At 40.4% G+C, this 15,779-nt stretch overlaps 1 protein-coding gene across 1 annotated transcript; it reads left to right on the top strand.

The window, feature by feature from the left end:
• Nucleotides 1–655: 655 nt before the first annotated feature.
• LOC140943291 (hapless 2-like) lies at nucleotides 656–14,089 on the top strand. The gene is made up of 17 exons (XM_073392371.1): nucleotides 656–926; nucleotides 1,241–1,387; nucleotides 2,926–3,081; nucleotides 3,476–3,618; nucleotides 4,388–4,556; nucleotides 5,072–5,194; nucleotides 5,949–6,091; nucleotides 6,581–6,623; nucleotides 6,961–7,145; nucleotides 8,096–8,207; nucleotides 8,370–8,505; nucleotides 9,333–9,430; nucleotides 10,341–10,705; nucleotides 11,015–11,489; nucleotides 12,390–12,473; nucleotides 13,682–13,777; nucleotides 13,918–14,089. The coding sequence occupies exons 1-17, from the start codon at nucleotides 744–746 to the stop codon at nucleotides 14,062–14,064; spliced, it is 2,805 nt and encodes a 934-aa protein (XP_073248472.1). The 5' UTR covers nucleotides 656–743; the 3' UTR covers nucleotides 14,065–14,089.
• Nucleotides 14,090–15,779: the final 1,690 nt, after the last annotated feature.

Here is a 15,779-nt window from a genome sequence, read left to right as displayed (position 1 = left end):
GCTAGAACCGCCACCCGCCGACTAAAATTTCCCGGGAAAATTACAGAGTTGAGACAAATATGTGGAAAATCTAAAGCAAGCGTCTGGAGAAATTTAAGCGCAGGTACGGCCCCAAAAATTTGTTTACATAATCCTTTGCTGTGTAGCTTTAGTTTACAAATCTTTTTTTTTTTTTCAGAACAGCCGTTTTAAGGAAATTGTTTGACATTAGATTCACTGTAGTTTCTCACGCGCTTGCTAACCCATCAGGATGGCTTCCAGAACCGCGTCAAGAAATACTAACTGCTTTTCCTAACCGAATCTTACGAACACGATTAGAGACCAGACAGTCTATAAAGAGGGGTGAGGTCTCAAAATTTCTCAGCCTTTTTTTTATTTAGAGTCTCGGGTAATTATCAAATTTTGGAGAACAAGTTTCATTCCAAATGCGGACAGTAAAGAAAATGAGGTACTTTAAAATTAACCTTTATTGTTTAAAGAAAAAACTGAGTACCGTACTACTACACTGCCATGATCGGAGCTTTCAGAAAAGCCAAAGCACTCGCGCAACCTGGCAGCGCCCGTGATAAATTATGGCAGCAGCGGTAAAGAAAATACAAGCGCAAGGAAGATGCGCACGGTGGTGCGAATTCAAATCAAAATTCGTGGGAATCAACGTTAACGATCGCTACAAGCAAAAAAACTCTTTTTCGCTTTATTCACCAAAACAATGGGTTAAAAACACCTAATATTTATGCCGAATAATGTATATGTTTAGATTCCTTTTACTTTTATTCTGCTCTCGACCTACCAGTGGAGATTTGATCGCGAAAAGTAGCATCACTATTTGTGAAAATACAGGCGGCGCAGATGATCCGATGAGTGTTGTGTACGAAAAAGCATGTGAAAAGAAGCTTATCGTGACGATGTCAGTCCGCAGTGGGCAGGTAAGATAAGCTGTATATTTCAGTCTCACTATGTGTTCTGTAAGTTTGCGTTTGACGAAGAGTCACAAACATAACTGAAGAGCTACAATCAAAGTAATAACCTTAGGCTTATGTAAAATTTTTAACATCAAAAGTATATTCAGTGTTATGCAATTGCTGTAAAAGAGATTTCTTTTATAAAGAGTATGTGAAGGAAAACGATCAGAGTACAGTGTAGTTTATTGTAGTTTTCAGCCATAATTCCTTAACCGATAGGACCTCTCAGAACTTTAAATCTTTCGAAAGGTTTCATCCTGTGTAAAATTTATCTTTAGAATGGTACAGAGATGCTGAAAACAGTGTCAAATGTGAGCAAAGTTTATGATGAAGTTGAAAGGGAGCCAGCTCGCCTCTACAATCCATTTATTATTACACTCGCCAAGACGCCTGTCCATCTAACATATCCTTATTACTACAGAGGGGTAAGTTTGTAGCCAGTATTTAATATTGTAAATTTTGGGCTCAAATTTGCTTTCTTCCTGTGGCAGAAAAAAGTGCACCTTCTTTAATGTATTATTATTAGTAGTATTATTGTTGTTGTTGTTATTTACTCGGGATTTGCCCCTTCAACAAGGCCTGATATAAACATGGATCCTGATAACTTAAAATGATATTTAAGAATTTGGCAAAATATGAAATTGCAGATCCTTGCCAGTGAACTGTACAAGAAAATAACAACCAAGTATTTAATAAGCAGCCCTCAGAATCTTTCTGGACTGAAATAATGATTTGCACTGTTTTACTGCGGAGTCCATGGAGGAGCTTATTATAGGTCCTCATGTGTGCTCCTTGTACAAGAAATAAAAGAGATTCTGTGGGTACAGATCGTTTGAGGCACTTGTCAATTTGTCAATTTGTCAACTTGTCAAAATTACATAGATGTTGTTGTCACCTATGAAGTGATTTAGTCTAGCCAAGCTGCAGGGGCACCCAACAACTGTTTTCTGTAAAATATCTGTTCGGAGAAGCAAATATTGCCTAGAATTTTCTGTTACTTGAGGACGGCTAAAAATTTCTAGATGACCGTTACATTCAAGTACAATTTTCGAATCTTATCTAATATCTTCCCTACGATTTTCTGAAGTTTAATTTTAGCATTTTATTTCCCAAATTAGGCTATTTTTCATAGAAAAAAGGAACCTAAAATTTTCAGATTCAAAAATGTGATGGAGAGAGGAATTAGAAAATGTCTCACTTTCGTAATACGTCAAATTTCATCTAAAATTTTCCGGAAAATAATACTCAAGGCCTTGAAATTTCGAAAAGGCTCAAGTTCCCCCTAGAATGACCAAACAGATACAAAGTTTACAGTGCCGCTTAGAATGCTTTTCTAGAGATCTAAAAGTATTCTGTATAGGCTAAAAAGTGTTTTCAATGCATTTAGGAGGAAACCGTCGTTGGGTGCCCCTGAAGCTACGTGACACTGGGTCTTTGACAGATCCTTCTCTTATCACAACCCTTGCTGCTCTCTTTTGATTCCTTTCAAGTTTCGCTCCTAGGGTAGACCCCACACTGCTCCAGCAGATATCACAATACTCCAAAATTTTGTAACCAGAAGATATATTGCTGATGGGGACTGATATGCCCATAGTTAAGATGTTCAATGGAGGCAGGTTTCGATTTGTTAGTTTCAGGAACTTGCTGTCACAAGTTGCAGTTAAAATTGAATATTAGCCAGATTGTCTGGTTCTTTATCTTTTCAATTATGGCATGGAATCGTATCAATTCAGAAGTTTAGTTTGTTCTGCAGACCTCCACATTATACTTCTATTTATTTATTTATTTATAAATTATTTATTTATCAATTTGCTCTTCATTCACTTAAGACTAAAGTGTTTTGACTCAAACCCATACCATGATATTGGTGATCAAACAGCCCTGATCTGCCACATTCCTCTTCATGAGGGGACAACTTTTTTCCCCTAATTTTTATGTCATTATTATTGTTATTTCATTCAAGACTGTAAACAACCAACCGGTAGAGAAAGTGAAAATCAGTAATAATGGTGCCCTTGCGACAGGGTCACGTAATCTCTGTGATGACATGTGGGGATCTGATGAATCTACATGTGGCTTTGACAAGGATGCAGATGGCAATGCAATATGGGATAGTCAGGTAAAACGGAGAGTGCCTCACTCACTACATAATATGTCTAGAGTAGTACGTTATTTACGTTAGTATTCCATTTCCCTACCCATTTGATATACTTTACAGAGGCGGCAGAGTGTTGTGAAACATGGGGTGGGGGGGAGGGGTCATGTTTCACTCAGCCATACACATACCCCTACTCAAATTTTGCAAAATGCCCTTGGCATTGATCGTTGGTACAAGCAACCTTGTAGACCCTCCTGCCCCTACTCCGCCGCCTGTGCTTCAACTAGTTAAGTCTCTACCTTTTCGAGCATAGCCTCCCAGCCCTGGAAACGTCGTAATAGGGAGTGCCTCCCCCAGGGGGTTCAAACCATTGACCGTTCAGTAATCATTACCAATTTTCTTGTTGTCAATGAAGGGATTTTGCTGCTGGTGCAGTGAACAGGACAAATGGCGAGGCTCGTTTGGGGATGAAACTCCTTTCAGTCGAGCAGGGCTTGCCTGCAAAGTTTTCACTAAGGCCCAGGCCGCAGCTCACTGCATGAAATATGATGACCTGTGGTATGTAGGTTGTTTATCACCGCTAATATATAGCAGAATAGAATTTAATAGACTACATTCTGAACGCGGCTGACTAAACACACTGCATAGGACATGTATTTTCTTGGAAGAGTAGGTATCGTCATAAACTGCCTGCCTTCCCTTATAACCCGTGCCTGGCGCTCCTCGCTTGCTTCACGCTTGTCTTCGCTCGTGTAAAAATAAGCTGGGATCAGGTGGTCAGGTGATCCTTTTTTCCCTTTTTGGGGGAGACCTAAAAAATGCGAAAAAATAGCGACTGTTCTGCGGGCTAGTATGGTCAAAACACTGCAAGTCACTGAGCGTAACTGAGTGTGAAGTGCAAAAGGGCAATGTTTGCTGGAGCGCTTTCCATTTGCTAGGAAGTCCAGTTAAAATGAAAGAGTCCTAGTGATACTGCTAAATTCCATGCACTGAAGATAGAATTTCAGCTGCAAAATTCGAGTTTTCAATCGAAAAATACCATAGTTATTGGGACAAACGCGCCAAAATAGACTGTAAGAGCCGCTGGACTGACTTGGTTTGACAAACGGTACATGCTGGATTATACGAGCATTCCGACTGGAAAGGAAAAAAAGGAATACTCATGCTTAATACATTTGCGAATTCCCGAATTTCTATCACTTCCGGAAACGTTTAAACTCAAAGGATCTCAGGGAGTTGTACTATTGCTTCCTAATGGTAGACGCTTCTTTTTCTATCGATGATTTTCTATGTTTGTAAGTTTGTTTTTATCTTATTTTAATTTCAGGTACACTGTAAATGAACTGGGAAGGTGGGAAATGGAATTTGGGATTCATGTGAAAACGTATGATCAAGTGACGACAAAGGTGGGAAATATAACCAAACCTAAGTGGGTCCCTGGTGGGGAGATTGTCATTGGACCTCATGTACGGATGGGAAGAGGCAAGTACGGTAGGGTAAGTCAGTTATTGTCTTGAATTAGCCAGCTCCCATCCCTGGTGGACTTAATTCACTTTGCCAACCCAAGCGGTGGCACAAGCGCATTTGCGTGTTAACTAGGCGAATACATGATGTGATTTAACTTCAGGCCTCCTTGCTTTAGAATTAAAAAATAAGAGTTTTAATGCTTTCAGGTGGGGGAAAAAACAAGTAACATCTTCTGGAAAGATTTTAGGAGGGTTAAAAGCCTTTTTAAAGTTTGCAAAGGTTTAGAAAGGTCTCTGATTTGAAAAATATGTAATTAAGTTCTGAAAGTCAAGTTCTTTTACCTGTCCTCATAGACCTAAGGGGTTTGAAACGGTTTTGGAAGGTTTAAAACTGAGGCTTTCGAAGGACTTGAATTTGAAATATTTCTTTAGGCTTGAAAAGCTGTTATTTCAACTCACTGTGAGTCTTTGGGTTCTCTACTGTCTTGATGTTAATAAAGAAGAGAGTAACAAGGACAGTGAAGTAATTCTAACTTCTCTTACAGCTTCTTGCAAGTTATATCGGCGAGTTCCAGACCCACAGGCAATTTCCAACCTTGACGGAAAAGTACCTTCTTATTCCATATGTCAGTGCTAAAATTGATCCCAAGACACACCCACAGGTGTTGGTAAGAAAAAGTGGATGTTTTACCATCTGTTTAACTAAATTTTACAATAACTGAGCGATTTCTCCCGCGCTTATTGGTCGAGAGCTTAATGTTCGATAAGAGTACAGACAGTGGAAATCATGACGTGACGGTGGCGCAACTTGTTTTTCTGTCGCGTGATTTTCCGAGGAACTTCAACGGAAATGGACGTCAAAACTGACAATAATGAATATTATTGTAAAAAACAAATCGACAAGAATAATTTTACATGGACTGCACTCTTATCGACCATAGAAATGACGTCAAAATGTCCAAAACTCAAGTGGAACGACGACGACGCAAAGTTTTGAACAAAAAACTATTTCTAGACTGTTCATAGTCCCCTATTTTTCCGTATTAAAGATCCTCGAAAACGAGCGCTGCACTGCAGTACAGCCGGCCATATTAGGCTGATTTAGCAACAGAACGGGAACGTCAATTGACGACGGCGCGCGCAAATCAAACAACTGGCTTGACCAATGGCTGAGCGGCAAACTGGGCACCGGGAGTAGAGTTTAGTCCTTTTCGCGCGCTTTGCCGTGGTCAAATGACGTTCCCGTTCTGTTGCTAAATCAGCCTATTATCTACTAACCCCGACGCCCGCCCCTTAGGTACATCTGAAACCAATTACAAAAACGGTCAGCGACGGTGATTGTTTGATCTCGACGATCTTGAGGAAAAAGAGAGCACTGTTTAAAGTCTAAACCTTTTCTTTTTTAAAAAATTCATCCTGCAGGGAGGACCAAGCGATTACATGATAATCGACAAACACGAAGTGAACTACAAACCGACCGGCCCTCATGAGTGTGACAAGATTGGCGTTACTTACACGGCCTTTAGGAATCAACAACCTGCAGGCTGCCATCAGAAAAAGGGATCGTAAGTTCATTACGCGGATGGACAAATATGATGTGGCACGATGTTTCATATTAACAAAGCGCAAACAAACTACTAAATTCTGATCGTCTTTGTATTGTCCCGGATGTGTATTAACTGACCTTGCGACGCTTTGAAAAACCGGTCTCATTCTTGCCGCACTTTCTCGTGGTGACGCGGGTGCCTGTGCGACAGCTTATATTTTCGCGTCGTATGAAATGAGATGAGATATAGAATATTAAGTACGTTAATCCTTTCACTGCCAGAGTGGATGATGGAGTTTGTGAGGTAGTTCTAACTTTTACGTCTGTGGACAAAATCCTATAGATGGTTCGACCATTCAAATGAAATCTCTTTGGAAGTACTTTTATGTGGTGTCATTTGTTTTAAAAAAAATTTACAAAATGAAATTTGGGATTTTTGTCGAATTTGCCCTTGGTCATATTTGGCAGTAAAAGGGTTAATGTTTGTTTTTCTGTCTCTTTTCTTTAGATGTCTAAATAATCAGCCCAGAACATATTTTTATGAAGATACGGTAAGTCTCATAAAAAACAAGAAGTGAATTTCTTGCCATTTCGCCAATGTTTTATATTAGTGTGGCCCTGGATGAGATTTTTTTATTCATCTTGCTTAACAATTTTGTCCCGCAGTTCACCGAGGCTAGTTCTGTTTCATGGGAGAGCTCAATTAATTGATATTCTCGTGCCAACGTTGAAAATTTCAACCAGTAAGCTCAGTCTTGTTCAATGGGATTCTATTTCCTCTATCTGTCTCAGTGAAATAGTATTTTGGGGTGAAAGCCTAACCAAGATTTGAGGACAAATCAGTTCTTGGAAGCTTGGGAATTTTCAAAGTACTCTCTGTGTCCGCAGGCTCGTCGCACCCTTGGAATGACCCCACTTCACTTTCCGGAGAGATATGGCAAGTTGGTTGGTGTTAAAAACCGTCCAAAGGGGGATGATCAGGAGTTCATGCTGACATATGAGATAGACGAGGTTATGACGAGTCTGGTGACACTTCAGATTAGTGCTGATGACATCATCCTCATTTACAACAGGTTGCAATAAAAATTCCTCACTTTGACACCAATAGCTAGCGATAGTAGCCCCACAGATCTTAATTTCACTCACCAAAGGCGGTGTTTTTTTATTGACTCTCATAATACGCGTTCACAGCGTCCTAGAACTAGTAGAAGGTTACTCTCCAGGCCCCAATTGTTGAAAAGGTGGATAGCGTTATCCACATGACAATTCACAATCCAGTTAATAAGTAGTCGGAATATCCACTGGAAAGAAATTTATCCGGTGGATTGCGCTTGGACCCGGTTCCTGAAAGGCCAATTAGCGCTAATCCAGCCAGGATTAAGATTTTGTTCCAATTGTATATTTACCTTAGAGTAGCATTTTCTGTTATCATTACTGTATCTCGGAGTAAAGGCACGACAATATTTTCTAAGCTCGAGTTGCATGATCTGAGACTGTAAGAAAACCTTGCTTAAAATTTGGTTTAATCCTGGGTTAAATATCTGAACAACCGCGGCCAGAGTTTTTATGTCGTGACTCAGATTACGTAAGCACATCATCTGATAAACGCACTGTGTGAATGACGCCGTGGGGAGACTCCGCATATGAAAGGGGTGGGGATGCTCGTCGGAAATTTTGAATTAAACCCCTAAAGGAGACTGATCTGGGCGTAGCCCAAGCCTGTTTTGGCCCCTAAAAGAGACCAAAAAATATACATATCAAATATATATTTTTTGGCGTGTAACCCCAAAAGAGACTTTCACGGCTAAATATGATGGCGTTTTGCCCAGAACACCCTAAGTGAGACCAAGATCCGAAATTTACACCCCTAAGCGAGACGAGGAGCATCCCCATCCCTTTCACATGCGGAGTCCCCTCCCCCGGGGAGGATGACGATGTAAAAGAAGCTAAGAGAAAAAGGAACAAATAAACTTTGTATGATATGAGACAGCTCATTACTAACTGATTGTTTTATCTGGCTTAGGGCTTCTGGTAAAATCCTGAAAGCTTATGCACAAGACTTTGAGGCTCTGTCGAAAGATGGTCACTTGTATGTTATTGTTCAAAATACTGGTTACGTCACCGCGGACTTCTCAGTAAGTGAAACCACAGGACTCCCAAGTTCATAAGAAGAACCGGCCGTGAACAGACAGACGGCTAGATGATTCACACTCAAGATTTAGAAAGAGAAACATAATTTCAACATAATCACATGTCATGAACACTTATCGACTGAACGAATTGTTTCTTGTTTGCAGGTGGTGATATCAGAATGCTCCGGCGCGATAGGAAAATTTCGCGAAAAGGTTTTGTCTATAAATCCTCAGAAAACTCACTTATTTACGTTTGATATCCATGCGTATGACATGAAAGGAGGCAGTCACTATTGTGCTGGTAAGAAAGCGAGAGAATTAAAACGGTATTTTCCTTTCTCTCTATGGATTAAACGTCAAGACGACTTGAGCGTTAATATGAAAAATTGACATCAACTACAGCGGCACCCAGTGATCGTTTTCCGTAAAATGTCTGTTCGTAGAAGCAACGGTTATCGAGAAATTTCCACACTTTGAAAACGATGGCCCCTGACATGTTGAGCACACTTTTATTACCTTTACGGGTTATATTTAACAATTATACCACGAGCCTGAATGGGCTCTTAGTCAATAGCTCATTAGGCCGAATTAACGCCGAATGGGTATTGACTCAGAGGCCATGAGGGCGAGAGGAATAATTGTTTTAGTCAAATCTAACTGGATGGTCAAAAATATCGAGACAAAACAACTTAAACCAAGACTTTCATCTTTTTTTTTTGCCGGCAAACATCCGGGGCTTTTCGCTACGTAGTGGGCTATAGCATGTAGCCTAGAAGTAGCTCAACCAATCAGAACGCAGCATTGATAATAGACCACTAGTTGGATTTTACTAAATGATAGTATCTGCTTATCATTTAAGGTCTTTTTGTCGTCATTGCTCATGAAGGCTCTGCCAATTTCACCACTTTTGATTCTACTCGTATGTAATACACTGTTCTGATATGACTTGAATATAGATCAAGTGAAGTCGAGAGTGACCTCGTCATCCGGCATGACTCACAATGAAGATCTCGCGTTTTTCATGTTCATAATACCGGCCTTTTTTGTGGAATAAATTTAGAAGTAAATGTCTTCTTGACCGATAATTGATGACTATAGTGCTGCTAACATTTTTTGTTTGTTTTACAGTAAAGCTGTTTGATGCTCGTCATAAAATGGTGGACAGCGCTAACGTCACCTTCACTACTTCAGCACCGTGTGTCTGTGCTGCAAGCTGCGGTTGTAGTGTGAGTAATTGTCAGATTAGGAAAAGATAACGCGACGACGACAGTGACAAGTGCGCGCTCAGGTCTAGAAAAGGTGTCGGCCAATGGCGCAGAGTGGCAAACTGAGCGCCGCTAGCCGTGTTCAGTCCTTTTCGATCGCATGCGCGTTCGAATTTGACTTTGAGCTGTCTTTGCTAAAAATGACTGTTCTCGTAAACGGCAAAGTGCATAGATAGCCCTTTACTGTTTACAGCTCCGTCCCCCCTTTTTACGTGGTTTCATTTAATGGAAGCGCGAAATGATGCGATTGTCTCAAAGCTCGCAGTCCGCCTGACCTGATTTGCGGTCGAGGATCATTTGCGGTCTATTTGGGGATCATTTGCGGCCGGGAATCAGACCAAATCGGTCTGTTATCATACGACTGATGAACAGAATCGGACGAGTGGGTAGCGGGAGTCTGATTTGTTTAATCACGAGTATAATTACGGACGGAATTGGATGACACGAAGTCCTGTTAACAATCAATCATAAGTCACCATTACAATAAATCATAAGTACCATTACCATTTCCGAGAAAACAAATTGCTTTCTTTTTTTGTGAAAGAGCATTCAATACCAACAATCCAAAATGAGGGAAAATAACACTGGCAGAGGTACTGCTCAATTATACAAATTCGTCCATTTTGGAAAATCCCAGTTTGGTCGAGTAAATGGTTATTGTGAAAAAGTCTGATTGGTGGATTTAGCTGAGTGCACTAAATATGATTGGCTGATGCAACTGTCCGATTACAGCCAACTGTCCGATTACACGTCCAGTTACAACTCTACTCAATAATTGGAGGCAAATTTTAGGAAAGTGTAGTAGTTATGATTAATAATTATAATAACAATGCTTTTTGTCATCAGTGTTTATGTTTTTTTTTTCTCCTAGTGTTACGAGAGCGGATTCAAATGCGTAGAACGAGACGACAGAGATTGGGACGAGGAAAAACCAACTGATAGCGGCCTGGACTTGACCGGCGCTGTTGACATCTGGACAAAAATTAAAAACTATGCCAAAAAAATCGGCAAAATATTCAAGTTTTTCACTTCTCCTGGTGGTATTGCAAGCATTGTGGGAATACTGGTGGGTCTAGGTGCTCTCAAGGCCTTTATGGGCCTCAGGAGAAAGGGGGCCGCCGTGGCACGATTTGGAATGGGCGGGGTCAAGAAGGGAAAGCATGGGAAGAGAGATAACACTGGTCAGATTATCATGGTGGAGTATAATGAACAAGGAGAAGAAATTGATCCTGTGACGTGAGTATAAAGTTAACCGTATTTTTCTTGATCATGTTTCCATTCTGGAACGGTCTAATTTGTCATTGAATATGCTGAAAGTGGGATTGAGTGGACACTCCTGGAATCCTTGCAGAGGTCGAGGAACCATCTTGATACTGGTTCTTTTTGTACAGAAAATGTGGAAAGAAAAGTTAGACTTAAGTCCGCTCAGTATAGGTTCCGCTTAATAGAGGTTTCATTTTTTTTTTTATATCACCATGCCAGTCACACTATTATAGAAAGTCAGCTTTATCTTTTTCATGGAGTTTTTCGCCTTTTTCTTCTTAGCAAAGAAGTTACTAAGCCACGGAACAAGGCCAAGGAGTTTCTCTTCAACTTGGTTTTCTTCCTTTTTCTTCCTTTGTTGCTGTCATTTAAACTCTGCAAGGCGATTGTCAAATGCTGCTGTAGAAAAAAGGCAGCATCGAAAGAGGAAACAGAAGACAAGGAGGAAGACGAAATACAAGGCCCAGAGGTAGAGATTTTTAAGGAGAGGGATATCCTGAAAGATGGGAGTCCACCCGGCCCAAGCAGCCAAGTCAGCAGTGAACAAAACGTGACAGGAGTCAAGAGAAGTCATAGTAGTGACAGTAGCAGGGGTAGTTTAGTCATAAAGAAAAGCAAACATGGAAGTGAAGATGAGGGTATCATGACTGAAAATAGACGAGCTTCAACGAGTAGGCGAATTAGTTGGGCGAGGACGGAGGACAAAACACCATCGCAAGACAACAGAGAGGCGTCTATGCAGGAGAATGAGCCATCGGTAATTATCAAAAAATTAAAATTCACTCCCTCATACTTTAATCTCATCGCGCCTATCAGCCTTCTTCACTTGCGTTCATTCTAGGGGCTTGGCCTTTTTTAGTTGGAACGGAAACTCTGTCGGGGGCGGAACAACCGTAGCTATATAAAGAAACGAAAGGGAAGTAGTATATAGGGTCGGAGTAAACTTTTTTGCGGAATAAATTAACTTTGGCTACTTCAAAATTTTTTGTCTTAGTCCGTGTCATGAAGAGATGAGAATCAATAAGCGCGCGGGAGTATTACAGTAAGGTGGAAACTTGCGTGATGTATTATTTATTAGTTGTATCGCTGAATCTGCGATGGCTAAGATGGAGCAAATCCTGTGTTCTGATTGGCTACCTGAGCGGGCAAGAAAGGCCTGTCTTTCCCGCTCGGGATTTCCCACGTTGGTCCCGCAAGAAAAAAGTTCTCTTTTTTGGCCATATAGTATATTATTTATTGACCAAGCTTGTTTGGTCAAGGTAGCTGGATATTGGCCTGTTTTTTTGTTTTGTTTTGTTTTTTGTTTTCGTTTTTATTAACCTCGACTTCGTATCCCTCCACAAAAGTGCAAAAGTGAATTTGGCCGATATCCAGTCATCTTGACCTCACGCTTGGTCAATAAAGCATATGTAACGCCTCAGTGACATATTGAGTGACATTCCAGATAGCGCGCAACGAGTGTGTCCCCTTAATCCTATACAAAATCCAAAAAGGGGTAAATTGGTCCCTGCTATACTATTAAGTCAGGTACGAAGGCATAACGCAAGGGCGCGACCTGAAACAAACTACGACTAGCCTTTTACAACCACTCCCAAACTAACCAAAATCAACATATTATCACACTCGCTTCACGCTGAATTTGTTATTTCTATTGCAGCCACCAGAAGACATTAAACCGCTGATTGACACAGTAGTTTATCATCAGTTTTACAACACAGATGCTGTAGCTAGTGAACTCGAGGTAAAAGAAAAAATATTAGGGTATTAACTTGCAAAATTAATTCTTAGGAAACTAGGAAACGTTGTTTTTTCCAAAAGTGTGGCTTAACTTGGAAACAGTTTCATTCAGGGTTTTATTTAGGGTATTTGAGGGGTAGGAGCTCCCCCCCAAAAAACAAAAAACGTTCCCAGCTTTCTCCCCAAATATGTTGTTATCATTACGGTATGTAAGTAACAATGAAAAAAATCATCCAGACACGACGAGGTCAGTGCACATGAAGTATGTATTACCTGTCTAAGGGCACTGTATGACAAGTGAACATCACGACTGAAAAAATATAAAATACCACTGTAGTATTTCTGGAAATTGTGTCTCAAAATGCACCAGATTCCATCCCAATGCATACTGATTTCAAAAACTTCTGGGTTGCATGCTCCCGGATTCCGCAAGGAAGCTCGTGGCCTTCGACCACGCGGGACTTCTCCCCCAAACGATAAATCCTAGATAGAACCCTGTCATTACGAACGAAAATTTCCGTCGTGCTTGTTCTTAACGCGGTTCAGTCAAAAGTATTCCCTATGTTACTGGGCCAGGGAAGCGAAATTGGCGTCCACATCGTTTTTCCTCGCGTGGCTTAACTGGAAACTATTTTGCTACCTTGACAACTTCTGTTCCTTTTTGAAGCCAGGCCCTTACGCATGTTTTCGAAACAAAGCAAAAAAGTTTATTTTGGCTAGTGAGTCTTAAGAAACTTAGATATCTCATACAGTGATCCAATCTGACTGGATTAGATTGAAATGAAATTCTCGTAGCAGGCACCAAGGGCGAGTAAAAAGGTGTGGACAAGTCACAAGTTGAAGGGAAGGGTCGCGAGATGTCTCTAAGCCAACCAGAAATTAAGGGTATCACCGTAAACGTCGTCTCGGGTCGTGCTAAGTTTTCCCTTACTGCTGATTTCTGATTAGGCGACTCGAGTGTTCTCTCAAGATTATCTTTAGAGGACTTGCGGAAATTTTCGGTGTACTCCAAGTGTCAAGTGAATGAAATAAAAGGTGCCGAGTCGTATTTGCTGGGGAAATTTTCCTTTATCAAATATTTCATGATATTTTTAATTTCCAGGTTCGGTTGGGGGAAACTGTGAATGCGCAGCACAGTAAAACAATTATATCACTAACTACTAACTTTGTTCCGCTCTTATTGTTGGTTGGCTTTTTTTTGTTCTCTCTTAGAGCCCTGGGGAGCAGTTTAGCTTAGCTGGTAAAATATCCTGTATACCACGTCCTACAGGCATTCAATATCGATTTGATCTGCTGATGGCCTTACAGGTAAGAAAAGGTCTAATGAAAATGATAAATCAAAAAACTAAATATCTTAAATTTTAAAAAATTGACAAAAACTAAATATGACCAGGTCGTTGTTGTGAAGTGACGATATCGTGAAAATAACTCGTGTTTTTTTTTTTCAGATTTGTGGTAATGTGAAAGGACAGCAAGTGTTACTGAACACACCGAGAACACTTGAACCTTATCTATTCTCCAAACTGATGACAGTGCAAGAAATACGAGAACGAATTACTTTAAAACCACAAGCGCCTTGCCTAAACCTCAAATAATAAAACGTCAAAGAATTTTCGTTAATCGTTGTTGTGTCATTTGTGGGCTTCACTCTGGATAGTAATCCTACTGAATAATGAAAACAAGTGCAGTGGTCAGTGATACAAAAGTTGAGCATGGCTGATCCACTCGGAATAGCCTGTTTCAGGCTCCAAGATAGTAATGTACAAAGATCCTGAAAACTGATGCGAAAAACGCGCGGGGACTGGGGAAAGAGGACCACTACTGTCCTAACATTCTCGTCCCCAGAGCCACTCGGCTTAATTTGTAACCAAGAAACGACGGCTCTGGGAACGAGAATGCGCCCTGAACTACTGTCCTCTTCCCCAGGTCACGCGCTTCCCTTTTTCGCGACCTCCCTTCTGTCTGAGAGCCTGCTACAGGCTAATGCACCAGGAACAGCCTGAAAAAAGAGCGTGACCTCCGTGCTTTCCACTTGATTTGTACTTCACATTTTCTCGGCGTCCGTTCGCAAACGATGAATTTGACACAAATCAAAGATGTTTTTTAAGTGGACACTACTAAGGCAAACAGCGAAGGTGGGAGTTTTTCACATAGAGGCAAACTTTGGAGCTTATGGTTTAGGCTAGTAGCCTTTAAATCCAGTCTGAATTTTGTATTTAAGACTACACAGCATACATAAAAATGAAACATGTCGAGTCACAAAAAGTGAAATTATACCCTTTCAGTCTGTCTTAAATGAGGTCAGGGATAAATTATTAACATTACAAATGTTTCGTGGTATTGTGGATGGTGTGATCACCAAATGACGTAATACAAAGGATGCAAAAGACACGGAACAATACCCAGACCAAAACAAAAAACCACATCAACAATAGTTTCCGCTACACCAGGGGAACACTCCGATCTAGTAATGATTGGCGCACGATCGAAAATATATACACATATTACTTAAAGGTATTTTCCCTCCACTTAAATCAGGTGAAAGCCCATGTAAAAGGAGAAAAAGGCAAAACAAAACACTTGTCAAAGGAGGTTTTCATCCCTTTCCACGAGTTTATTTTATTAGTTTCCTATCTTCTTCGTACCCACTTGGTACAAACAGGGCAGCAGAACGTCAGAGTTAAAAAAGAGGACTTACTTCATAATTTAAAAATTACCTGCTATATAGCATCAAACACGTGATGAAATAATTGAAGCAATATCATAGGTGACGAATTACTCCTTAATTTTGGCGCGAAATTTCAGCGTTAATTTGAAATTACAAAATTGCCATGGCAAACTTTCGTACGTCTCAGTGACAAGAAGGCGACGAAAACTTAAAATGTTATGAATGAAGATGTCACGGCATTAAAAGACGCTTTAGAAAACCTAAACACACGAAAAAGCATATCAAGAAGGATTCTAGCGGGTATTTTGTCGAAAACTTCTGAACCTATAATAAGCCAAATTTAAGTTCTAAACTTTTGAGAGAGTGGAGTTCTCGATCGATACGATCCAGGATAGACATCTCAGAAATCCACGATTGCGAACTTAATTCGTCACCCAGATATTAATAAGTAATCAAATGGTATACTCGTGAAGTAAGGAAATAATCTCACTTGCGTTTTGTCCAAATCCTAATAATTTCCTTCGCCTGATTAGGACAAAACACGCGTGAAATTATTCCCTAATTTCAATCGTCACCATTTGATTACACATACATATATTTAATTTGATTTTGTAGCCACCCTTAAAATAAAATGTTTGGTAA

This window comes from Porites lutea, chromosome 7 (genome assembly GCF_958299795.1).
Source record: "Porites lutea chromosome 7, jaPorLute2.1, whole genome shotgun sequence".
NCBI lineage: Eukaryota > Metazoa > Cnidaria > Anthozoa > Scleractinia > Poritidae > Porites > Porites lutea.
This window is presented reverse-complemented; position numbering and strand designations above follow the sequence as displayed.